The sequence below is a fragment of the Dromaius novaehollandiae genome, chromosome 8 (genome assembly GCF_036370855.1).
Source record: "Dromaius novaehollandiae isolate bDroNov1 chromosome 8, bDroNov1.hap1, whole genome shotgun sequence".
Classification (NCBI taxonomy): domain Eukaryota; kingdom Metazoa; phylum Chordata; class Aves; order Casuariiformes; family Dromaiidae; genus Dromaius; species Dromaius novaehollandiae.
This window is the reverse complement of record NC_088105.1, coordinates 22,158,370-22,186,164: the sequence shown is the minus strand read 5'-3', so window position 1 is coordinate 22,186,164 and position 27,795 is coordinate 22,158,370. Positions and strand designations below refer to the sequence as shown.

Below are 27,795 nucleotides of genomic sequence, written 5' to 3'. Positions count from 1 at the left end.
TACCTTCAAGAAAAAATATTTATTTATAAAAATACACTGGGATCAGTTTGAGAAGTGCAGCAATAAATACAGTTCAAGGAAGAAAAAGCATTTCTACATGGATATATTATGGCACAATAAAAGGTAAATGCACCATCAAATACGGGACTTCTGTTGGCTCAAGACTTTGTACAAGCTCCCTTTTTAGTAAGACAACTATTTCTAGGAGTTTGGTCAGTGTAGATAATGGAATGAATACACAATCACAAATGCACACTTAAAATGTCTAATGCAAGACTTACCATTAGCAAACAATACCATAGAAACATAGTAATGATATTTAAATCACTAATGTGATTTAATGTGGCGTCTTAAATTTAATGAGCAAAGACCACATTTAACTTTAAGCATGAAGTTCTTTTATCTCATGTGGAAAACAGAAAAGCTGTAAATATGTAAAATGAAGGCTTAATGTGGTATGTGAATACCTATTTAAGTAGAGATTGTGAAAATGCATAGCTCCTTATTAGAAGACCTGGCTGTACAAGAGCACTCCCCCTTTCACAGTATTCCTTTTTACTTCATATGCAGTTATTGTTTATGCTGTAGACTACAACTGTTACAGCACTAAAGGCAACTAGACAGGGAAAGGGCAGAGAAAGGAAAAAGGAATGTATGTAAGGCAATATTTCTTTAGGTACATTAAGCATAGTGTGTAGGAAAAGACAGGTAACAATTCCACAAGGCTAGTTTCGTTCTTACTGAATAAAATAATGGACTAATACTGAATTTCTGATGCAAATCTAATAATCAATGCCTTGGTCACTGTACTGACCATGGTAATCTCTTTGATAGTCATCTTGGTACTCTCCGTGATAGTCATCCGGGTACTCTGCCTGGTAATCGCTATCGCTGATTTCTGACCCATTAGTTCCTGTTCCTTGGCTGCCGTTATGAATGACAGGTTCTGTTGGTGCAGCACAGTACTTGGGGTCATACACTTGTCGTCCAAGCCCATACACACTCATTCCCTTCTGTGAAGCTACTTTGTTGGTGCCCATTTGTAATGAAATAGTTGAGTTATCCACAGGCTGTAATATGTGCTTCTGATCATAGATGTCTCTCCTGGTACCTGGTGCCAGCATCCCAGCCTAACGAAACAGGATTTTAGAGGTTCAGTAAGAAGGCCAAGAGCTGCGATTACTGAATTTATGATTACAACTTGTACAGCTTCCTAGAAGTATTAGGTAGTAGGAATTAAAGTACAATAAAACACAGAGCTATACATGTTCGCTAGTAAGTAAGTCTTAGAAGAAAGTCCCTGCTCAAAGGTCCAGCATATCCCGCCTCTTTAGAAAGAATATTCTAAGTGTTCAAAAGGAGGTAGTGCACAGGAAGTAATTTCTTTTCTGTTTCTGTCTCATTAGTACTTGAAATGAAATTAGTGTTTTCTTCTCATGTAACACAGCCAGACAGAAATTCTAAAAGCACCAGGTAACTTTTATCCCTTAGTATCTTTGGCACAGAACAGACTGGTTAATGATACGAAATTTAAGTTTTTCAGTCACTGCATAAAAGCATAGCTGAACTGTACCCTCTTACTGCTGCTAGTAAGACTCCTTTACCACATACAACTTGCAGATTCACTGCTCCCACCTGGCTCACCCAGGTTGACAGTAACATCTATTCTAGAAATGTCACACCCAGTTTCCCTTACCTGGCTGGCTCCTTTGTTAGTGCCCATCTGTAAGCTAATTGTCGTCTGGTCAAATGGTTTGTCAGTTTGCATTTTTGGATCGTAGAGGTGTCTTCTAGTTCCATAAGCAGTCATGCCTGCTTGACTGGCACATTTGTTTGTGCCCATCTTCATTAGGAGAAGGAAGAGGTGGACAGAAAAAGTGATTTTTTTTTTTTAATTTGTACAGCAAGCACAGTCTAAGGAAACAAATACAGTTGATAACTGTGACAGCTGACAGGAAGACTAATTACAGCGCATGCCTTCCTCATGCAGCTTGACCACTATTGTAAGAAACTATCACTTCTCTACTCTGTGCTTCAAGAGGAAAAATAAAGGCAGCTGTCATCCTAAGGCATTTCAGTGATTGGCATTTGGCCAACTGCATGTGCAGGTTTTATGTTAGAAATGGATGTGCATATCAGAATGTAATAATCAGCTTTCACCCTAGACAGTAATAACTCAGTTACACTGCTACAACTTGTCTAGTACAAGAATTTTAAGATTTTATACAAGTTATTTTGTTTTTATGACTATTGAGGAAAGTGGAGAGAAAAAGAAAGACTACCACAGAAGAAGTTTTAGCTATTCAAAGACTCCTACTTATTTTAAAATTTCTTTAGAGGACAAAGATGATGCTTACTGCTACTATTAACTGTTCCTTTCCTCCTTATCACTCTTACAGCAGATTAAAAATACCAAAAAACCTCACTGCTTTCACACAGTCACTTGAACTTGTAAAGTCAATCAACTGCTTACAAAAAATAAAACCCCATAATTCTTTCAATAAGAATATATTCTAATTCTGCAGTGGTTTTTGCATAAACAGCATTTCACTTAATCAAAACAAGACAGCTGCTTTCAAATGTAACAGATTAAGTGTAAACTTGAATTTCATACTTACCTGCAGGCCAATAACACTTTGACCAGCTTTCAGTTTTCCCGCATCAAAACTTCGTGCTTGTTTCTCTGCGTATTTGACACCAATATCAATTGTAGTATGAAAACCTTTGGTTTTTGCCTATTTAGAGAGAGAGGGAAAATAGAATATTCAGTGTTAAAGTATATTTTCTGCTTCTGAAACACTGTGGCTTTACAGCCCATCTGGAGACCTGGGCTGACAGACAAGCAGCCTCAGTACGTCATCTTGGGCTCTCAAGAGTGAGATACTACGAGCAGGTTTATTTCGTATCAGAAACTCTTTATGTCGTGGCAGGGATCTCTTCCCTTTGCCATTTAAAGGTGCTGTTCTAAAGCTACCCTGGTATCTTTGACAGAGTGCAAAGGACATTCTCTGGGGATTAAGGTTTTCTTGTGAACTTCCCTGGATCTGCACATGCACACGTAGCTTCAAGCAGGGCCATATGCAGTCAGGAACCCGAACTCCAAGCCTTCTCTCAAGGTATGAGGTAGGAAACAGGCATGTTATCTGAAGTGTAACTTCTGCAGTATCTCAGACTCACAATAGTATCTATCCCTTTCTGACAGGCTATTTGTTGTTTTCTGTATTTACATGAGTGGTAAGGGAGTATCTTGACTGGCATGTGGATTTCTGCCAATGCCAGGGGTACAAATACTTACCAGACCTGCTAGCGCTACTAAAGTAGTCTGTACTTGAGTCATATTTCCATTTTCAAAAAGATCATTTGCTTCAAAAATATCATGGGGCTTCATGCCATAGACTTGGATGGCCTTGATAAAATTCCCAATATTCTCCAGCTAAACAAAGAAACAAAAAAACAAATTTTCTACTCAGTGTATCAATTCAGAAACTAAGTTACTAACTTAATAACTAATTATAAAATTTTCTGGGGTTTGTTTGTTTTACACAAGTTCTTTGCCTTGTGGAGACTGGACAAAACAACAGTTGGAGTGGTTAAGAGTGACTGTTGGGAAGCTTATTTTCATTAGTTTGACTACAGAAATCAATCTAAGGGTTCATCTAGTCTAGCATCTCTCAAACAATGAGTACTGTATACTTTGTTAGAGAGGGATTTGATAAGAGAACTTTTAACTGTGTCCTCTCCAAGAGAAATTCTAATTTAAAAACTACCTCAAATCGGAGTATTTTAAGTTAAATTTTCATGCTATTTGACTTGAGTAATTGATAATTTTGAGTAAAAAAAATCAAAAGCCATAACTATGTAGATAGTAAGGACATTTGACTTAGTTTGAAGGTATTATCTTGCTGGCCTATTGGGACAAACTGAGGCCACCTTTGGGGGCTCAGTTAGCACTGAGTGCTGTCAAAATTAGAAAGTTATATAGAGTAAAACAAGTAAAGACTGAATCTCATCTTTTCTTCTGAAGTCATAGGAGATACTAAAACTAAGCTTCAAAAAAGCAATCTTCCATTCTATTTAGAAATGTTCAGTCCAATAAAAACAAAAGGATAAACACAGTAGTAGTGAGCTAGACCTACAACAGCAAAGGCAGACAGCTCTAACAGCAACCCTTCCTAGCCTTGCTCTCAAAACATGTTGCCTTTGATAGTCCCGTGGTGAAGGAAGGAAGGAGAGAGGGGAAAAAAAAAGTGCACTGGCCGGACTGCCCATAAGAAATTAAATCTGGACTTACTGAAGTCAAATACATACACAATAGTTAGTTTGCAGCATACCATTTTCTGAGTTCTGCTACACAACCATTTCCTGAGACTGTTCAGGTCCTTTCCCTTCCCTCCCCCACCAGCTGCTTTTTTTCAGGAGGACACTTCAAACAGTGACCTCAATGTTTGGGTGAAGGCAAGCTACTGGTGTAACATCCCACAGCACTGTCTGGATGCAAAACTCCGGTTATGATTTAGTAAAAAAGGCTAACCGCTTTCGTACTTGGAAAGAGGCCTTGCTATATGGTTCTACATTCTTCTTTCATCTGAAATGTCAGTTATCAGTTAAGCAACACTATTAAATACGTACACTCAACTGCCAGTTACGAGCCATCTCGGCTACAATTGCTTTCTGTTAAATGCTGTTCAGGTATGCAGTATTCTTAACTGTTAATGTCCATTTCTTGCTATGCATATACAAATCTTGTTGCTGTTATGATTTCAGGTATACCATATTTGCAGTAAATTTGTTAACACAAAACAAAAGACTTGGGGGGTTGCAGGAGTTAGAGGTGTGGGTTTTGGGGGGGAGGAGTTGCTTGTTTCTTTTTACCTGGTGCCAATTTAGTTTTGATTGATTAATTTTCTTCACTGATCCTGGCTGCAGCTTATTTATAAGCCTGTGGAGGTGGAGGGGGGAGGAAAAAAAAAAAAAAAAAAAAAAAAGGGAAATGCTTAAACAAGAAATCTCATCCTTATAACATATGTGCAGGCAGTACATCATATTTTCACTCATGCTTTATCAGTAATATTAGTTTCATCAAACTGGTTATTTTCAGGTTTATACAGAGTGCCTAGCTCAGATCCCAGGCAATTTAACAAGTCTAGCAAATAGGTCTTAAACTTTATGTGCTATTTCATTATTAAAGAACATCATGAATAAATTTAGAAATAGTTTGTTGAAATAGAAAAAAACAGAGTTAAATTCTCATTCTTCTCCACAATTTCAAAGAAGCTGTCTCCCACCCTACTGTAAGCTATCTTTGACTATTATTGTTGATGTGCTTGAATGGGAGTCTTCAGGAAGTCCCACTCAAAGGTGGAAAACTACTAAAATAAGGTTACTTAATAAAGGCTTACTCGCATAGAATTATGCCATCTTTTAATCCCAGTTGAAAGTTTGCACCAATGCTCAACCCTGTAACCTCTTCTATCCAGTTACGCAGGTCTTCTTCTATCTGGGGATCATATTTCAGGGCAATCTGTAATACAAGCAGTTATAAAGTCACTTAACAAGAGAAAATTGTAACTCTCCCCCCAAGAGAAAACTAACTCTTTCCCCCCAACTCTTTCTCAAAGAATATGCTATAGCATTTACCCAATGATGTATTTTAAATATCAGACCAGGTCAACGCTGGTTTATTATGTTTATGGCTCCCTAAATGTTTATATATAAATAGCCTTCTGAATTGTATTTAACAGTTGTTCCTACTGAAGGAACAGTTGGAACTTGTGAACAGTCTTTTGGTAGATGCAAAGGAAAAACGACTGGTTTCGTGAAAAAAAAATTCTACACACAAATTGTACTTTAGCGGCAAGTGAAAAAGTCTACTGAACAAGAATTATGAATTGGATGCCATCAGTATCACTGCTTGGATGCAGATTTCTAAATAGGAACTTTTACATGACAGATTTGATGTTATTCAGCAGAAGGTGTTGGATTTGCTTCTTTAGCCACTTTATGATTAATGCAGATGACATAAGTTTTCCCCTTGTTGCCACAACATGAAGAAAGTTATCTTTCTGGGGATTTTTGGGGTGGTGGGTTTTGTTTTGTTTTGGTTGTGGTTGTTGTTTTTTAAGTTGAGTATGCCTGCTAGCTATTTCTATCTGCTTTGCTTTGGGTTTGCTGGAAGCTTCAGAAGAAATAAGCTGTTACCTCATGTCTTAAATTGCAATGCTACTGCACTATTACTTTAGAGGGAGAAAACCTGCAACTGTCCATGAAGCTAAACGCATCAGAGGCCAGAACGTGTTAGCAAGGTGACTAAACGCTCCTTTTTCAGATATTCAGACTTTAGTATTCAGTATATCAGATTATGTTCCAGTCACTAGAAATTGAAGCAAACAATGCTTAAAACTGGTAGACTTCAATGCTAGCAGCTAACAGGATCCAAACTCCGTCCTCTAACCTTTGGTCCCCTCCTCTGCCCTTCACAAGTGATGCTGAAAAGCAGCTTAAACTTCCTTCAGCCCAAACCTGTTACTTTTGCAATACCTTTCAATGTTGGCAAATTGGAGAAAAGGGATTTTACCACTGGAAGCAGTCCTTAGTACTATAACTTGCTACTTTTTCTGCAAACAAAACAAGTTATCCAAGCACAAGATTTTATGGCATGAATAACTTTCACTATCGCAGAGGCTGGCAGCAGTGTCCTGCCTACGCTGGAAGTTGTCCCACATGGTCAAGTGAGCAAGACTAGGAATGACTGAGCTACCGTGACAAACTTGACAGGCAAGCACATAATATAAATGCTCTATTTCTAACTAATGAAAAGTCAGCTCGACTAACCCCTAGTTGCTTACTAATTCCAAACAAGAAACTCAAGTACAGCCATTAACATTCAGACCAAAACGTAGATTTCAGACTTGTTAGATTTATTCCTAGACTTCAGCCCAGAAAGGCCAGATATCAGTAATCATTTACAGTGCATGAGACTTAATTCCAGCCTATCTGAATAACTTGGATGGAGGCATTTTGTCTAGCACTAGTAATCCCCAACTCCAAACTGACCAAAATAAAAATTACGTTATTCTGTTCTCAATTTTTCTTCTAACAGGAATGGAAAATTACTTTATCTCTGGCTTTATTTCAGAAACTTGCCTGAAAAACACTTATTTTTCTTGGACTATTTATAATACCATAGTGCTTCTGTGCCTTAGTTACAGATCAGGATAATGGACTAACCCATTCCTTTATCCAGATCTTGATTAATGCATCAAATTTCACCCAGTCTTCTGCTCAAGATAAGAAGTACCATAGTGCTTGGACCAATGCTGCAAAATAACCAAGACATCCCTTTTCTCACTGAAGAAAGGAAGAAAGCTCAAGTAATGCTGCTTAGCATGAGGAAAACGTCATGATGGTTTTCTTAAATGTATCTTTTGGATATTAGATAGGTAAGACAAGAAGCAGAGTAGAAAGGTTAGCTGAAGTTCACAGCTCCGTAGAGGAGGGAAGCCAGCCAGTCTTACATCCTACATAAATTTCCAGAAAGTTTTGAATAATTGACAAAGCTATGAGGAACTCTGCCAGAGTTGCAGCAATTACAGAAATTACCCCAATACTTAAGTGTCTCTTAGGTGACTAACATACCCTTATCAAGAGCATAGTCCTCTTGTACTTTCCTTAACTTCAGCAGAAGTTGCAGTGCAACCATGTTCATTATTTATAGTGATTATAGTCACTAATTTTATGAAGAAGTAGCAGAAAGATCAACTGTCTTAAATGGTGTAGGAGGAACGTAGTCATTGACTTGATCCTTCCAAACCTGATGATTAGCTTACAAACTACTTTTTCACGCTATTTTTGTATCCTATGGAAACAAGGTTTATGTGATCACACCCTTACACTTATCTCCCCCATAACGTTTGAGCAAGCTAGGTGTGTGCTGCCAAACTTACCGAGGGCAGACATGTCAGATGTGATTGAGTAGATTGTTTTTTCTGTGAAAGTAAGTATTTGGGCAAAGGAGAAAGATCCCTGAACATCCCCAAAAGGCTGAAACATAGCATCATATTGTGATTATGCATTAAAGAACCTGATAAGCTCTTCTAAAAGGATATACTTTTATGCATACACGTGCACACACAATCTTCAATTGCACATACAGGCCAGATATACTGTAGATATACACTCCTATACACTTTCAAAGGAAGAAACAGGATTTGTAGAAAGGCCACAACTTGATCGGTTGATTTTTCCAGTAAAAAGACAGTAGACAATCTGGGCTGGTTATCTGTATGTTGACAGTTCCCATTACATTAAAATCACACTTCTAACATGCATGCGAGTACAAAGAGGGGTTTAAGCCAATCTCTTCCACAGTTCTTTAGCTACAGTTAGAAACTGAATAACCATTATAAAGTCTGAAAATTGAAGCAGTTTGTTACACTCTAGCTTAAAGACAATGCTAAGCTGTACTTTAGCCATCCTGCAGTTGAATGACCCAATTCCAGATTAAAAAAAAAGTTCTCTACAATTTCTTTTATTTTTAATTACAAAGTATTTGTTTTGAAGAGACAACTAAGTCAATGATCGTGCCATCAAAAGGCACACTTTGAAGATCAGGCTTCCTCCTTCCCCCCAGTGTAAAAGAGAAGAAACACCAAAGTCAGTAAGAGTGATGAACCCCACAGACTTCTGTAAATGTGACTATTTTAATCTCTGTAAGCCTGTAAAGGAAAATGGCAAAAATTTTCCTCATTTAATACTAAGCACACTCCACGCTTGAGATTAAGATTGGGCTGAGAGTTACATACCTCTCTTCATTTCTTGGGTAACTTAGAAGTGATCAGATGGAATTTTATCAGTTCTCCTGAAAAATATTTACTTTATGTTGGAGTACTTTCACATGTGTTCAAATCTTGAGTTTTTCAAGAGGTTTAAGTGTCCTGGCGTATCCCTATAGTGCTTATCTAGAGATAGGAAATAGAAAGGCTTATACAAACGAGGAAACTAGTTTTATTGGCACTTATTCTCTGCGTGGTCTTCACTATACAGTTTGACTCGCATATAATCAAGTCCTTGGATTTGTTGTTTAAACAGGTGGGCAAGCAGGCTGCAAAAAGGGAAGAGTGGTGATAGTTTCTTTGAAAGTTATACTCAAGGTATCTTAGAGCATTTTAAACACCATAAGGAGTTAAAGACATAGGAACTTTACAATCTGTTTTTAAACATGTGACAAGAAGGGGTTAAACAGAGGAATAGGTCAGAGACGACAGGAAGCAAGATATTACACTTTTTTGAATTCTTTGCTCTTTTTCAGTCTTGATGACACAATTAGAAGTTATGTAACACTAAATTAGTGAATACATCATACTTTCCACATGTCTATCAGATTTGTTCCAGTTTTCCTTTGATTGCTATCTATGAGCGGAAAGTTGGAAGCTCTAGTATAAATGAAAAAATTTTTTTCCATTATTACTAATCGACATGCCAACATCTGATCCTTTTTAAGTACTGAACTCTCATGGAAGATACTTAAGTCTTAGCAAGTATGTCCACAGCAAAATAAAACATGTTTCAGTAAAGGTAAAAGCAAGCAGCTAAGCAGCTTCATTCGAAATATTCATAATCAGTGCCGTTAGAAAGAGTTACTGCTTCAGAACGCTGTGGAAAGCTACTATTGTAGCAATGGATGTAAAAATGGTTTAAAAAGTTTAAAATCAGATAGCAGGAAGCCAAGTGTTAAAGTTCTTTTGTTCTGATTTATCTTGAAAGAAATATAAAGCTATAAACTCTTGTTTTTATTGACAATTCTGAGATACAAATTTAATGGTTACAAATTTCTTTGCAAGGAAACAAAAGTTTATACAAGTGGTCACAATTACAGGCAATCCAGGACTGGGGGAGGGAAAGAGGAGCTGTTACTTGCCTGTCACTAATTCCGGACTGTTAGTAAAGTTCCTAATAAAGAAAGAGTTGTATTTGTATTCAGTACAGAAAAAAACTACATAAGACTTGACCACTAACTGGAAAGCAAGCTTTTTGATTAATTTGAAGTAGAAATCTAACTGTTCTGCTACAGGTAGTCAGAGGACTAACAGTCCATATTGCCTTGCTACTTTTTTCTTGCTATATAGGAAAGCCACAAGTAAGAAGAGGCAGCATACAAACTAGATTCATAAACAAATCACTGTCCTTTTGCGCCGGCTTCAAATTTAATGGAAAACAAACAATTTTTAAATATTCACCTACTCATTTTCCATGGGAGCTGTACAAAATATCCATTTTTGAGTCAGTTACATCCCCGCAAAATGCTCCATTTGTATCCGAGTTTGTTGGGCAGGAAATAGAAACCATGCTATATCGTAAGAGAACATTTCGACCTTGAGACTCAGTAATACCTAATACAATTAGGACTGTGGATGGTAACTTCGGCTTTTTCCTGATCTTCATACACATTCATGTAACTTTAACGTTTTAATAAATGTACAAATTTATCAGAACCTACAATATTTCTGATACTTGCATGCTACTGCTGCTGAACAGTGTGTGTCCTGTACAGCCAGAAGAAAAGACTGTCTCCTTAATGATGCAGAACAAGCAAAACCCATAGGAAACTCAGCTAAAAATCTACTATTACAAACGAAAAAATTAAAATAAGCACTTTCTTTTACCTCAGACTGGTGCACTTCAGTCTTACAGATGGAGGGTTTTTTGACTTTGGGGTTTTTTTTGACTTTGTTTCCTAGATTTGGTTTTCTTTAAGAAGTGGAAGGAAGGAGGGGGTCAAACAGCTTTAGAACTTGGGGGAGCAGAAGAAGTCAGCAGTTCTTTCTTTTACTAGGTGATTCCTATTTTAATGCTGAGTTTCAGCTTTAAATGTCTGACACGTAGTAACTAGTAGGCAATTTGGTATAGATGCATTTTGCCAATGTATTAACCTCGGGCTACAATCCCCGAGTTAGCCTTGATTATTCTGGCAGCATTACAACACTCTTGGTAGGAGTGCGGGATGAAATATTCTTTAGTGAGTTTACACGATACATTTACTGCAGAGTCCGACGCTACTTGTGCTTATTCATAACATCCATTCTAAAACACTCATGTTAGTCTTGGCAAACTGAGACTTCGGGGTTCTTGAACTCGGTCCGATTCTCGCGTGCTGCTCTATTCAGCTAGAACCTTCCCCTTTGGGGCTCTATGCAGGGTAAAAACCATCCCTCCATATGTAAAGCAAGAATAGTAATCACGTTTTTTATCAATGTATGGATTCCTGGAGACACATAAGAAGTTATATTGGCCAACGTCAAGGGACAAAAGCAGATAGTTAAAGTTACTCAAGGTGCCTACAGCATGCTAAATTTCAGTGATGATGTTAACCAGTATTTCACACCATAGAAGATCTCATACGAACTTTCAATTGTCCTTTTTTACTAATCTTTTCCAAATTGCATAGCACACACTGTATACTAAGGGCTACATATACGCCAAATCTCCAGTCTGAGTTCAGCTGTCTACATTGCTGCTACTCTGGAAAAATACTGCAAAGGTTTTTCAAGAAAAACTTATAACACACTGCATAGCTTTCCTGGTCACTGAAACTAAAACCAGAAAATTTAATACTCTCACTCTTCCATGTTTAGTTACAAGCAGGAAAAGCAGATATAACACAGATTTTCGAAGTTGCCAGTCATGCCATAACAGCTAGTATTTCTACAGTTCTTAGTCTCAAGCCTTGGCCCTGCCCCCCAGCAAAAGTCACACATCTAACGTACAACTCTATAAAAAGTGCCAGTAATTCAAAGAAACTGCTCTCCGGTCAAAGGTTTTGACGACAAAAGCATGTGCTGTCAAAGCAAATGAACAACGCTACCACAGTAACTGTGTTTGTCAACAAAATCGAAGATTTATACATATATAAATACGCAGCAAAATAGGTTGCCACGTTACCATTTTTCATGGGAGATAAAGAACCCGGCAATATACAGGGGTAGATACAGCCAAGAGTTTACTCCAAGCTAACATCTTAGAGCTTACACCTCAATACAGGCTTTGGTGAAAATAAAGAAGAGCAATAAATAAAACAGTAAGGTTGAGATGTGAGTATTCCTCATGGGAAGAAGTCTCGTGCAGCTGATTGCTTAAAGTGACACAAAAGAAGTAATTTTTCAGCCAAAAAAGATTGAGAAGATAAAGTTTACTGGATTTCTAATGAAGTATGGGAGCAGATTCATTTCATGCTGAATTTAATCCAGGTCTAGGCAGGACTTTTATACTAACTCTACTTTTACATGTTTAGGTCATAAACTGAAAGCAAATCAAGAAAATAAGACTAAAGCTTTTAGTCAACTTTGAAGGCCAAAAGTTGTACAATTTAAATTAAGAAGCGATTTGTTCCTGTATCAACTCTTCTGTTTTTATTAATAGGACTTGCTTTCTCATTCCCAACTGTGCAAGTGAAACTGAATTTGCTGGTTTTGGTGGATGTTTGCCTACAACCATCCTGTTTGCCTTATAGTACCCTCAGGAGAGCTTTGTCTCATAGAAGCCAAGAATACCAATGCTGATGCTTGTGAATCATTTGCTTTGTAGTAGTTTGTGATAAGATCTTTCTCCTCCCCTTCTTGAGGCTTTATGATGGTATGGGAAAAGATGAAAGCATATTCATCTTCTATTATCAAGGCAGAAGCTCTCAGAAGTGGGAGTGAGGCAGACTACAAGGCTAATCCCAAGTTACTTGCATCTAAACTGCCCCAATCCTGTTCATTCCTTATTGTTCCAGAACACATCTGCGAATGCCACATCTAAGAACTTGGAAAATTTACACAGCAAAATGGCTGGAACAAAATTAGTGTGTTAAAAACTTGCTGGTTGTTGAGTTAAAACTTTGTAGTTCAAATTCTTTAGTGTAAATGGATTACAGTGTGTATCTGAACTTTACCCAAACTGTAATGGAGAATGAGTGACAAGGAAACAATCAGTATTTTTCTGTGCAACATTTCTATTTGGAACAAATTTCGTCTACCAGCTAAGTGGCTATTCAGTCACAGAATAAAGAAACAGCATAACCTTTAAGTTGAAACAATGAACCTAAGACAGTGGGAAAATACAAGGTTGTGATTTTGCTGAAAGTGTGAAATGGAAGTGACAGGGTATCATCAAGCAGAGCTTCTCAGCGTTTTGAGCTACCAACCCAATGAACTTCCATCAGTTGGACAAATTAAAATGCCCAGTATGTGCTCTGTCCTAAAACCCAAGCTATGATTTCCTTTGGCATTTCAAGTCTTACTTTTGGGTAAGTGAGAAGATGCCATTAACCGGCTTAGTAAAATGCACGTATGTTGACCAGGACTCTACACAAAAACAAATGTCACGGAAGGCATACTTGTGCATGAGAAAACCAAAGGTAAAAATGAGTATAGAAATATAGATGAAAACCAAACAGTAAGGTACTTCAAAAAATAAAAGCCACCATTAAGTATGCCCTGGTATTTGAACATATATATTTTTTTCCTGCCATTATGGATTGTTTTTCGTGCGTCATACAGAATGACGGAAAACAGTGTGTTATGCTAACGTTCAGAGACCTCACTGTACTTCGCTATATTACCTATCATAGAATTTTTCAGCTGTATCCACTTTGCTTAATATTCAATCGTAAGTTTGTTAGTTGTAGCATAATTATAACTTGCCAACATTTCAGCATTTTCTCTTTTAACCAGAATTTAGGCTATAACCTAAAAGACAGCTAAGAATTAATTGAAATTTTGTAGTATTTTTTCTGTATGCACCAGTTTAAACTCTGGGAAGTAAGAAAACGTCATGCCTCAAAATTTCCAAAATCATCTTACAAATAAAATACCTGTAGTCATGGATGGCTTTTCCTGCCAGGTCAGCGGGCTGGAAGAACTCTGCATCCTGCCTCGTGGCTGTCCAGTTTGACTTTGTGATGCATTGCAAACTATTCAAGAAGGAAGCTTTACCATCTCTTCTCTCGGATTGCGGTAATTACTTAGGTTTATGCCTGTCCTTGGCCTGCATACGGGTTCCATCTCATTCTCTACAATTATACTACTGAAAGTCTTTTCCCCATTCAAATTTGTTTGCACTGTATTCTTCCTATTTACACTAATCATGTTTTTGTCCTAGTCAGAGTTTTCTGGCTTCTAACTCCAATTTTTCTTAGTGATCAGCTTCCACTTTCAACTGTGGCAACTTCTGGTCCCTCTTCTGCCACCATAAATCATCCTTCTTGATACTGCGTCCCCTTTGCATTGTATCATTACTCTGTAGATTGCTGAACAGTTGAAATGTCTTTGCAGAACGTGGGTAGTGGAAATTACTGAAACCATTATTTGAAATCATTGCAGTTTGCGTTACAAAGAAGCACCAGAAAATAAGTCTTTTCTCAGCTAAGACAGTATCAATCTAACATGATGCAGAAAAGCCTGTTATTTCCCGAGAACAGATTTTACTTGTTTTCCCAACCCTCCCCAATATTACTGGCTTGAACTCTGATACAATACAACAAATAGGTGCAGACTCTTGTTTTGCAAAAGCCTAACTGAAGAATGTTGTGCATAAACAGCAAAAATTGAACTGAATGCAAGCTGATGTAAGTTTTAGTAAACACTACTCAAAATACGCACTCCTCCTGCCTCTCCAGAGGAGGCACAGTCCATGCTGCATCTTCTCAGTACCTTTTTCAAACATTAACCTAAAGACGCTGCTTTCATACCTCTTCTCCCTCCCAGTAAACTCAGATATTTGATAGTTTACTATCACTTTTCATACCAGGCACAGCCTTGACTTAAAAACAAACCAGCTAACCTGGCAGGTCCTAAGGCAACAGGCATTTTCCAGTTAATAGTGCTCAGCTTCCTTCCCCACAGGCTACTATCCTCTCTTTAGAGGGACATTATCCTGTCACGACCTGTACTTTTTACTTTTATTTGGGCATGATAAATGCAATGTTGAGTTAAAAGGGATGGGGACAGCTTCTTGCAAAAAATAAGCAAAGAACATTTAGTGATGTATGTCTGAATTACACATGCTTCATTGACAATATATATTTTCAGACTTTCAGATATGATATACAACATAACTTCAGGTTGATATAATCCAATATTATAAAGTTAACCAAAGGAGTGACAGTTCATATGCTTTTCAGATGGTGGAAATCTCAACAGACAAGCACAACATAGTTCCTGTTCCAGTGTATAACTCTGTTTTGGTGTGCTGGGCTTGGTTTGACTCGTGCTCCATCCATGCTTACCACAAAAGGGAAACGTTCGGGTGCGGGTGAACCCCGCTACTCACAAGGTAATAGCTGTATTATAACCAAATGCCTTCCTGAATGCATCTGGTTTTTATGCCTTGTCTTTTGCTGGGAAGGCTTCTAGCATGTACTCAGTTGACTGAGACAACAGGAAAAATACTTTTCAGATAAATGGCAGTTTTTCAAGCAAAACCAGGAGTATTAAGATGACAAAACTACCTGTCTATAAATAAGAGGTGGTAGCAGTGGAATTATCAACAGGAAAGCGATACAACAGATGGAGGGACAGATTTGGTGCACAAGCCTCCTGGGTATTGTACACAAGTCACACACAGTTTCGCTATCCCGCGCATCTCGAGAATCGCTCTAACCAAAAGGATGCCTGCGCAGATATGTGATTTCTTTTGAGGACTTTAAACCCTAGAAGAGCGAGGTCAAGACTTAGCAGAGAAGCGGCAAAGGCCTCAAATGGTAAAATCCAGAGCTGCCTCTTGGGATCCTGAGTGAGAATCGGTGACTAGAGACAGTTCAGACTCCCAAAGCTTAAAGCACGTTTGGGCTGAGTCTGAGCAGTCAGGACTGACTACACCAGCTTGGTGCGAGTCCAAACGGGGCACTAGACCGTATCTGTGACAGCAGTACTTTAAGCATAATAAGTCTTCTGGAAATTTACTGCCAGCTCCTTCTGCGTGACTAGAACCTTCAAGTATTAGTAAATTATAAATCCAGAACCATTTCTGATTCAGGTAAAGGATGGCTTCATACAAGCAACAAGAACTTGTATTATGCCTTCCCTCTTGATACGTAACCTCTGCACCGGTTTAAGAAAAAACAAAACAAAACACACAGAACCACCCACCTGAAGAAAGTCAAAACTGTTTTTGAGAAAAAAATACTGTAATTCAGTCTGACTAATTAGAGACAGCAAAGTAAGTTACTTGGAGGCAATACTGTTAAAACAAAAATATTTACCCAAAAGACAGCATATGCTGCTGAATATAGCTATACGAGTTTAGAATCAAATACTTACAAAAAGCATTTTTAAGCTAAAGAGTCCCTCTTAAAGGGAAAGCTAAAGAGTCCCTCTTAAAGGGAAGGATTTTCACATGATCTCACTTAGAAAATATCTGTTTCAAATTGCCCTACGTGTCCTGGCCTCAAGCCTGTTTTTACTGAGGGCCTTTCCTGTACAGTTCCATAGGGGATGGGAATCTCTCAAAAGTTTTCCTTAAAAGGATGTGTCAGATACACTGTGTATATGACATTATGTAGCTACAGAAGCTCACAGTTTTGAGCACAGAGGAGTTTCTATCCTTTACACTCCAAAGCAAATTACCACCCAGGAAAGAAACTTCTAAATTAATATTCTTACAAGTAAAACTAAGGTGAAAAAATCACTGGCATGTCATTAGCCTAAAACAACGTAGGCATCCATCCTCTAAGGATATTGATTCAGCAACAGGAATGTAATTAACTTGTAAGCAGTCTAACCCTGAAGCCACACAAAAAGCAAATTCATTTGTACAATTTAAACAAGCAAGCATTACTGAACTGCAAATGAGTTTTTATTTTCTGAGACTATTAATCCCATTTAATCATCATGACTCTGTCAAACTCAATTTGCTTTCTTCAGATTTTTCATTCATGCCAGAACTGTCCTATAGGCTATAGGAGAGCCAGAACCATGAGCCTGCACATAAAGGATAAATGCACAACTTGACATTTACCTGCACCCTTAAACATGAGCCTCAGCAAGCCTGATATTTTTCCATTACTGGTAAGTTTTAGTAAAAGAGAGACTCTAAAAGACACCTATATGCAATGTCACATCAAAGTTTACCGGGGATTTAAATCACGGAGAAAAAGAAATCACCTCTTATGCAACCGGTTTTCAGCAGTGACGGCCAAACATCATTAGGGTAGCCACTTTTCACTGGCATGCTTCAGTTCACCTGCTCGGGGCTATTAAACAGTGCTGTTCATTAGCAGGGAGACAGTTGTTCCTGTAAGATTTTTTTCCTTCAAGTCAATAAATTTCTCAAATGAGATCAGCCATCTGACGGTACAAGCCTTGCTGAACATGGCTTTCTGCACCGTAACGTAGTGTATTCTCACCTCGGTGGTGGCAGGGCTCATGGAAACAAGTCTACTTGCTTGTGGCTTGGGAGAACGGTGTGGAATGGGCAGCGCTCAGCTGACAGAGTCTCAGGGAGCTTTAATGAGACGGCAAGCGCGCTGACAGCGGGCAGCCAGCAGCAGAACGGGTCCAAGGCCAAATAACTCACTTCTGCTTGTCACAGGAAGAGACATACCGCAAGCAGGAACTGTCAACTCAATGCTACTAGGTTTTACTGCCCTCAGTTACTACCTGCTAGTAGCTCTACTTATTAATGCTTTATTCAGTAATAAAACTTATACTGGCATAGCCACAGTGTTGGGAACCTGCTGTACCAGGGACTTCATGCATGCTCGAGAGAGCAGATCCCTCCTGAAACAGCAAGGAGTGAAAAAGGAAAGGGATTAGGCACACTGAGATATGCATAGCAGTGTATGGACCACAAGGGATGAAGGCGAATGGGAACAGGGCAGTTAAGATTCTCCACTGCTGGAATATCTTTCTCCCTTAAAAAATTTAAACAAAACACATTGCTATTGATGAGACTGCTGCACTAATACTACAGTAATCAGTGTGACAGTTCTTCACACCCAGGACCTTACTCTAGGATAATGTGAGTTGATAGGTTACTACAGTTTACTAGAGCTAGGGTTTCACTGGGCCTTTTTTTTTTTTTTTTTTTTTTTTTAAATCCTCTGCAAAATTTCCAGAGAAAGGCTAAACCCATGTTTCTGCAGTTCAGGTAGCCAAAATACTGTCAAAAGTATAAGAGGTTTCTGTTCAGAAAAGGAGCAATACATGATTTGGAAGTGGATGGAGGAAGGCAGAAGGACCGTTTTCTAAGAACTGCTGTTGAACCTAAATTACTGAAATTTAATCTTTTATATGTCACAGCAAGCATATTGTAAATATATTACAGAATTCTCATTATCATTTGGTTGCTGATACATGGAAAAATGCATCTTAAGATCAACTTAACCATAATTTTTCAGTGTTTACATTTCTAATGTGTTTTAAGCAATATATGTAGTTACTGTGCCAAACATTGATAGACTGTAAGTATAGCTATGGAGTTATTCCATTGCAGCATTTATGTTTTGTAGACAGTTTTTCTGTTGACTCAGTTATCAAATACATAATTATATACCATTACCTTCTCATGCTGGTTACGTTCTCTGCATCTAGTTTATAGATTTCTTCACTACAGCTACAGGCAGAAGTTTTCAATGTTTCATTTATCTCTATGTATTACAATTATAAAAGAGGTTTGGGAACAACTATTAAAAAAGATAGATGCTTGGAGATTAACACGCATTTAGAGATTTCTAGAAGACAAAAAACAGAAAGGACAAAGTTATGAAGTAGTTCATTTGAACTGCAGAACTGTTACTAAAGCCTGGATCCAGCTGGAAAAGTTTCACAATTTTTTGGAGAAGAAAACCACAGAGCTTGGACACAAGGAGAAAAGTTTCAGTGCTATGCATAACGAAACCGACATTTAGCTAGAAAACATTAGTAATTTCAAGAGCTATGATTAGCTATCAAAAAGCACAAATAGACTGGGGCAAACTGAAGTTCAGTACTTGATCATGTAAAACTCCTTTGCCGCTTCTGCTGACATTCCCTTTGTAAAAGTTTATATATTTCTATTATAATGTTTCTGAAAGTTAACATCAAAATACTGGATTTTTATTTACTCTCCGTGCAACAAAGCAGATCACAAAAAAGTTCACACAGACTGATTTTATTTTAAACTGAACACCTGCATTTAACTCAAAACTTGTAAGTTAAAGATATTTCCTTAGAAGTTTGATAGACTTCTACGTACAGCAGAATGGGAATGCACCAGTCCTACACTGCCAGTTATCATTACAGAAGATGCCACCTGTGCACTTAAAGCCTAAGCTCTCATCATCTTTATCCTATACATTCTTCATTTTTATTATGTCCTTCCAGGTAATGGCCATAGAAACATGCTGTATCAGCAGCGAGCAATCTTACATGGGATTCCTGACAGGCTCTTAGTGAGCAAACCTCATGGTCTGCTGAAGAACAGCAGCATACGGGAAGTGTGTGGGGAGGGGGGCGGATTTTGCAGTAGGGAGAGTTTGTTTTTAACAGTTACTTTTTAGGAGAGAAAAGGGTATTACTTCTGTTTTGATTTTCTTTTCAAAGCAGGGGTGAGAAAGAGGAAAGAGAGGGCTCAACGGTCCAGCTTCAGGCAGCCAAAACTTCATCAAGCTACTAAATCACTAAGGTCAAAAAAGTGTAAGCTAGTGATTTGAACCTAGTTCTCGGTTAAAATTTCCATTAAAATGAAGAAGCGAAATACAATATGAGAATTTTCTCCTCAGCAGTTTCAGGAGAAGCAATAGCCATGGACTGGCCGGCATTATTCAGCACCAGGCTTCATTTCATTTTAATTAATTCACATTCATCCTTGACAAGGAAAGCAGGAAGCAGCAGTCGTCCCCCGCCCCCCACACTTTCCAAAGGGGAGATACATATTGTTTACAGACTTCTGCTGGCTACCGATCTCCAGTTTAGAGTTAAATGCTTCATTTCCCTTCCCTTTGCGCAGGGCTGGCTCTTGACCTCTCAGGGTCAGGGCTGCAAGGACGGGCTGACTCCCTTAGCTACTCGACATCTTTAACAAGTTTGGCGAAGGGCACTGAGCAGCTTCCCGATGGGGAGGAGAGTTTGGCAGCGACGACAGAGCCAAGACGCAGGATGGCCAAATGCTGCACAAAGTCCAACTCCCCCACCCACCACGGTTTTGCCCACCCTTCCTTCCACATGCAATAGAGATGAAACTGGCAGTGTATCAAAGATAGAGGAGGGAGAAGATAAATAAGTGCCTGATACAGATCCCATCCGTGTGGGAAGGGTGGAGTCACTAGGAAGCAGATGAGCAAACTGGGACCTCTGCTGCTCCTGCCCGGGGTTCCTGCTCGGCTCCACACCTTGTGCGGTGACAAGTGGAGCAAAAGCTCCTGCTGATTTCTCCCCTACCTCGGCTGTCGATCAGGGACAAACACAACCTTAGTGTGTAGCTGTATGTAATTCCCTCATCAGCAAAAGCTATGCCACCTTCACACACTACAGAAGCTGTCCCATTTCTTGAGAAGAAAATTATGTATCAGAAGAAACTATCCATTTAAGTCATGGAAAGCTTCTCTCTGAATATTTGTTTTGGATCAAGTATCTTCTGTGATCTCCAGTAAACAAGGAATCAGCTTCGCAAGGATTACACTGGTCTGACTACCTACAAGTTTCTCATGCTGACAAGTTTCCTTAGAGCTGGGAACCAGCGCACAACTTCCATCCCTTACGTGTAGACGGGAGGAAAGAGACCCCTAACAGAGACCGCAGACCTCATCAGTACTGCCCAAGGCAAGGGGGGGCCCACAGGAGAAGGTGGAGCCTCGAAACAAAACAAAACACAGTGCTGAGCTCAGCAAGGGTTCAGGGTTCGGAGCTTAGTGACACTCTGAAACTTCAGTTAAGAAGATCTGTTTGAAGCACCAGGACATGTTATATTCATCTACTCACATACCGTAGCAAACGAAATCTCTCTCTGAATACTAATGCAATGCCAAATGAGAAAATAAAAAACAAGAAACAAAACCAAGATACTTTTCTATCCAGCACAGCAGAGCCCTCAGGCGGTATGGCTATTAACACCAACATGTCTGTTTTCTGCAGGAAACAATGGCTTGGGATTAGGATTGAAAATTTCAAACAGGGGCATCTAACAGACTCCCAACAGACTCCCGTCATTCAAGCAGGGAGGTACCACAACGAATTGCAAATATCAGACCAGCACCACATTTAAAAAAACAAAGCAAAAAGATCACAATGGTCTGCCTGAAGGTCAGTGTTTTACAAAGCATGATGCAGATCAGTACCAAAAGAGTCCCGCAAGAGCTGGAAGCTGGACTTTGTTCCTCAAACGTTTGATTCATGACACACAAGTTTTTGAGAAAAGGAATTTCTGCTCTTTATGCACCATTGGCGCCTGATCTTCCCAAGTTATATAAACAGAAACATATCTAAGGTACAGAACCATGCAAGATACTAGCTGAGAGAGGCACAACAGATCCATCTATAACATAACTGCTTTGCAATTTGATCTCTTACATTAAGAAAAACATTCTCAAAGTTCAAGGCAATTGTTTTGCTAGACTTTTTTTTTTTTTGGAGGCGAGTTCATTTGTCTTTGGTGCACTTGAATAATCTTTTTATGCTAATGCCGTACTGACATTTTCAAAGATTGAGGTAGAAGCCTGCATATAAATTAAGTGAAGCTGCATATAGACCATCCCTCCCTCCCCAATATTTCTGCCAAAATAAAGGTGTGAAATACGCTCTCCTTAAGGCTGGTGCTTGGAACAGCTACGCTGAGGAGGCCCTGAGGAAGCTGAAGACAATATGAAATAGAAGGAAAGAACAAAGAAGGCCTTCCCATCTTGTCTGCATAAAGGGATCACCGTTAAACCTATATGGCTCTGTCAATATTTTATTAAGGCAGAAGAGCACTTGCTTCTTCCCATATGCTATAATACACAACATATGTTTTATCATTTTTTCAGACTGTAACTGCACAGATAAATGACGAACTTCAGACACTGAAAAGAGGCTCCCTGGGAGACACTGGGGTTACATAGGGTTATCAGAGCCTGCAGCAGAAGAACCCCCCAACTCTCCTGAGAAAGCCAATAAAAATAAAAAAGCTATCTTTCGTACAGTTTCTGACATACTCATTTATTCTTTTTGCATGAATGATAATATTTAAAGTGAACTGCTTTCCTTTTTCCTTTCTACTTAACCACAAGTAAAACAGGCTTTTAGGATCTGTTGAAATCTGAAACTAGACGTGAGTGTGAAATAACCAGTTATTAAGTGCCATGTTTATAATTTAAGCCTGTGAACGAAGAAGACACGGAGCATCAGTGTACCCCTAGCTGCTGACTGGTGTATTTGGCATTGCAAAGGTTTTTCCTCGTACCAAGTAAGCGCTCAGCGCAGCAGTCCCTGTGATGGGACACTAGCGCGAGCATTTTTTGGTCTACCGAGTAAGAGAAGAGTGCGCATCGGGGCAATTCGTTAAAACACCACCAAGAGCCGCGCGCGCGTCTGGAAGCGGAGCCTCGGCTGAAGTTCGCAGCAACTTTTTGCTTTGTTTTTTAACGAAAGCACAAGGTGCTCTGGCAAACCACCGTCACAGCAGCAACCGCCGCTCTGCTTCAGGCGCGCACCCGGCAGGGACTCGCCGCCAGCGGCGGAGACGGGGCGGCCCCCAAGCCCCGGTCTCCGCGGGCGCCGCCGCCGCGCTCCTTTGTGCGCCCCCGCGGGCGGGGCGGGGCGGGGCGGCGCCGCGGGCAGACAATGCGCGTTCTGTGCGGCGCCCCTGCCGATTGGCCGCGCGCCGCCCGTGCCCATGATGTCATGCGGCTGGAATGCGCCGCGCGGGGGGCCGGGCCGCGCGGCTCGTCCGTTGCCGGCGCGCGGCTCCGCCAACGGCCCCCGCCACCCCGCGCCGCGCCCCCGCCCCGTCCCGTTCCCGTCCCGCAGCCGAGTCCCGCCGCGCCCGGCCGCGGAAGCGGGGAGAAGCGCGGCGGGGTGCGAAGGCGGCGCGTGTCACGCCGTAACAGCGGGGCCGGGCAGGACCGGGGCGCCGGGAAGCGCCGCGAGCGGCCGCGGAGTCCCAGCATCGCCCCCCGCAGCTCCGCGGCCGCGCAGGAAGCTCTCGGGACGGGCGGCACCGGCCCGGGGAGCGCGGCGGCGCGGAGCATCCTCGGTCCCGGTCCCGGTCCCAGTGCCGCGCGGAGAAAGCGCGGGCGGCGGCGCTGCCCCTACCTTGTTCTTGACCTCGGCGGAGAGCCCGTACGAGGGGCCCTTGTTGAAGTGGGTCATGGCCGCGTGCTCCCCGCTGCGTGGGGGCGCTGCTCCCGGGCGCTGCCTGCTCGGGGCTGGGGCGAGAGTCCGCCCGCGGCCGCGGAAAGTTCTAGTCCCTCCCTCGCGGCCCGGCCCCGCCGCCCTCCCCGCGGCCGCGGCGCCAATCGGGGCGCGGGGCTCGGCGCCCCCCCGGCGGCCGGGCGGGGGCGCGGGGCCGCGCGGGCGGGGGGAGGGCGGGGCGCGCTGGCCACGCCCCCGCGGCGCGGGCCGGGCGCGGGGTCCCGCTGAGGGGGCGGGGCGGGGCGGGGGGCAGCGGCGACGTCAGCCGAAAGGAATCCGCCGAGGCCGCCGCACGGGGGTCTCGCGCGCCGCCCCCTCCCCCATCGCGCCGCACCGGGCGTGGGCGCGGCCGCCCCGCCCCGCCCCGCCCCCCTCGCCCCTGGGAAGCCCCCGCCCCGCCCCCCTCGCCCCTGGGAAGCCCCCGCCCCGCTGACCGGATTCCCAAGGAGCCCGGCGGAGCTGGGAAGCCCGGGAAGGTGGTGGCGTTAGCGGCTCTCCGGGCGACGCTTCCCCCAGGGCTGCGAAGCCGCGGGCCCCCAGCCGCCGGGGAGGGCGCGGGCGGCAGCAGGCCCTACGCGTCACCCGTGGCCTTGCTGCAGACCCCAACTGCGCCAAACGCGTTCGCTGCCTCTCGGCCTCTCCCAAGCCCAAACCTCTTGCACCCCGTGACACCTCGGGCTGCTTCTGAAGGTCCTTTCGAGGGCTCCAGGCTCTCGGAAGCCCCTGCGAGGTGGCGGGCCTGCACCGGGGGCAGCGCGGGGCACGGTCGCCCCCTTCCCTGCGATGACCGGGAGCCACGGCGGTGACGGGCTGGTGGCGCTGGGAAGGTGCGGGGCCCACGCGGCTGGGCGTGCTGGTGGGGTGGCGTCGAGCCCGTCCCGGGCGGTGAACGGGGACCCGCTGCTGGCTTTGGCATTGAAGCAGCCCCGGAAGGGTAGCGCGGATTTGATGCTTGGTCCGTTCGGCTCTTGGCGTGGAGCACAACCATGTCAGCCTGCGAGACGGGTGCTCCGGCTGTGGCCCAAGCAGCCACTTGCTTCGTTATCCCCCTGCAGCAACGTGTTGCGTTTCACAGTGAACACCCAGGAGTAAGCGCCCGCTCTGACCGTGGTTGCACCCGAGGGGGCTCCTCCAGGGGAGCTGCGGCGGGAGCCCCGAGGCGGCCGCTGGGCGCTGTTTCACGCTGTGAAGCAGCTCGGCTTGAACTGCTCCACCGGCGCCCAGCACAGCCTCTAATGAAAACAGCCGGGGCTGTTCCTAATTAAAGGAAGCAGAACAGCCTGAGCTGCCCATTGGGAAAAGGAAATTCTGCAGGAGAAGCAGGAAACCGAAGAATGGGGTGAGGGAAATGGTGGTTCATGTAAACATCATGAAAGTTCATTAATTTTCGGACGTGAAGGTTGGGCTAGACTCATCTTTCATGAGCTCAGAGAACAAATGACTTAGGGCTAGATTCAGCATACTCCGAAGTCCTTGCAAATGTTTCCATTGACTTAAGTGAAGTTGGACCAGGACCTTATTTATTAATGCTCTCAATCATTTTTGCCGCAATACACAGTGCCTTGAGAGATTTAAGACATTTACAGTTGATATGCTTTTCTCGGCTCAATGAATTATGTATTTTGTCAACTTTAAAATAAAATGGTGCTGGCTAGTAGCTGGACAATCAGGTTTAAATTATCCTCAAATAAATCATTTAGCATTTTTAATTTTTACGTCATCTGATCAGGACCCAAATACCTTCCGGGTTTTTATGCTGACGGTGAACACCCATTAAGAAAGCTACCATCTTGTGGTGTGATTGCTGCTATTTATTCTGTGATCAATAATATATTTATGCCCTATGGGAAAAGGATGCATAAGAAATACTTGAGCATAGTTAAAAACACGTTCTGTTTTGCATCACTGACAACACAAAGCAAATTTAAACCCATTGGTGTAGTATAAAGCAGCTGGCGGATACTGGGCAATCTGGCTCATTATGTGTAAATCTCTTATCTTTGGCCTATTTTTCTACATTCCTTATTTCTAAGGCTGTTTGTATGGAAAGAGGATTTGTACAAGAATTATTCCCCACCTGAAATCATAATCCTCTTTGTGACATTGTAATAACTTCTTGGGCAACCACATGTACTATCATAAACATGCACTGATGACTTCAGCTGGAAACCAAGCAAAAAGGGCTATGAAGAGACAAAATCTGTTTTCCTGGATCCCTGGACCACTATCTTACAAACACTCTTGTACGTGAATTATTCTAAGCATATGCATAGTTCTATTAAACTCCCTGAGCCTAAATTATCCCTTGTGTAATTCCACTGTAACCTATAGAATTAATGTGGCCCAGTGGAAAACTATCAAATACACATTTTTATTCATGTGTTTAACTGTATGATGGAGGCTGTATTTCACAGTGATGACTGAAGACATGTAACAAGGTGATTGCTAGTCCATTAGAAGGAGTTGTGCCTAGTCTTGTCTGTGATGGATCATCTCTTCTTCTCTACCCATCTGATCCTGATAAAGTGCCTTGGTTTAATTATTTGCCTCAGCTGAGGAGGAGTTGGATGATTTCCCCGAAGGAGAGAGGTTGGTTTGGGTGAGCTAACCAAAGTCAATTGGCCGACCTGAGGGGTGAGGTATAAAAAGAAAGGCTTGGGGGAGCAGCAGCTTAGCTGGTCCTTAATGGGGGAGGATGGTGTTATCAGTATTAGGCTGGACAGGACAAGATGAAGAAAATATGCTTTTAGGTGCATTTTTTTTAATGACAGAGACAGAGTGATAGAGCTGGTGGCCTGCAGGTAACTGAGGGGGAGTGGGTTGAAGCAAGCACTTTCCAAAAACTTGGAGCTTCAAGAAAGGGAAGGATGCTGTAAGCTTTCTGAGTTACAGCTGTATCTTCTAAAGATCATGGGGGCGAGGGGGAAGTACTACTGGCTGGGTGCTAACCTGGTGAGGTGAGGGAGAAGGCTGTACTGTCTGGTTCCCTGTGATGCAATTAAGCTAAAAGGAAAGGAGCTAATTTAGCCCTTTTGCAATTTCCTTGGAGCTCAGGGAGTCTTTCCCAGGCTGCCCAGTTCCACGTCAGTGGGCTGATCCTGGGAGTCCAGAAATGCTACAGCTCAGTAATGCTTCAACCTAATTAACTTATGCATGTGAATGTTGAAATAGCTGTAGGCTAAATACAATTTTAACTCATTGTGACTCTGTCCTTAGCAAGACGCATGCTTTAATTAAGCGTGCCCCACAGTGTGCACTGCATTGCTTCTCAACCCCTTTAACAGGCTCCTGTGCCCGTCCCCCGTGAGCCTCCCACCTCGCAGAGCAATCGCTGCTGCTGTGAGGTGTCTGTAGCCCACTCACCTCTCCGCAGCAGCAGGCTAGAGAAGACAACAGCATTTTCTTGGCAGTCATTAATTTTACCTAAAAGACTGGCATTTATGAATGTTTCAGAATCACCATCTGGAAAAACTAAGTACACACACTTCTTACAAATACCACAGACTGCAATGTGGGGCCAGATTCAGCCTTGATGGAATTATTATCTGACATCAATGTATTGCGTTTCCCCTATGTTGCTGGAGTAAATTCCCTTTTATGGAGATGTCTTCAGTGAGGCACACGCTGCCAAAACGCTCAGAGAATTGCATAGGACCAAATCTACACTACTGTAGTAGAGAGAAGAAATATAAGCTAAGACTTTTCTTTGGGGGGTGGAGAGGAAGGAAGGTTTGGGGAAGGATTTTTTTTTTTTTTTTTTTAAAGTATGAGTTCTGGTAGTTATAAGAATGGGAGCCTGAGTCTTATTTTGGGAAAGGTTCCCCCTTTGTACCTAACTTTTAAGACAAAATGTTGTTCACATTCTTGGTAAAATATCTTCCTGAGGCAAAAGACTTATATACACACTTGTGTCTGTAGAGGTTAAGCTTTGTAATTTTAAAACAAAACTGACTAAATTGGAATGTTAAAATATCTAAACACTTGCTTCTGAATCCACTGCTTTCTTCATTGATTCTAATGCTGAAGTCTTTCTGTCCTGATTCCTCGTCTGCAAATATAGCTTCTATCTGGTGGTGTTAGCTGTTGATAGATAACCTTAAGGTTTTTTCTTTCTAATTAATTAGAAAGAAATCCATGACTTCCTTTTTTTTTTTTTTTTTTTTTTTTTTTTTTTTTTTTAATCTTTTCCTTTTCCTGTAGCTCCTCTCAGAGTGAAAGGCTTGCTTTTGGTATTGGCTTTTAACTTGCTTAAACTAATACACAGAAGGCAAGAAAAGGACTTTGGATTGCATACTGTGTAATAAAGATGTCTGAAATGTTTCACTATTTTCTTCCTCAGACAAACAGAAGTAGCAGCAGCAAGCTTTTTGGCATGCAGCAGGTAGGAAGCCTACCAAATAGGAGGGAAAAGTGGAACTCTAACACTTTTGTTGACCAGTAAGAACTAATACATCTG

At 41.8% G+C, this 27,795-nt stretch overlaps 1 protein-coding gene across 1 annotated transcript; it reads right to left on the bottom strand.

The window, feature by feature from the left end:
- On the bottom strand, positions 1–23,427 carry CNN3 (calponin 3). The gene is made up of 7 exons (XM_026094229.2): positions 23,241–23,427; positions 5,400–5,521; positions 4,873–4,939; positions 3,296–3,433; positions 2,619–2,735; positions 1,697–1,843; positions 1–1,130 (listed from the first exon to the last, which is right to left on the bottom strand). Exons 1-7 carry the CDS (start codon positions 23,295–23,297, stop codon positions 783–785), a joined length of 996 nt encoding a protein of 331 aa, XP_025950014.1. The 5' UTR covers positions 23,298–23,427; the 3' UTR covers positions 1–782.
- Positions 23,428–27,795: the final 4,368 nt, after the last annotated feature.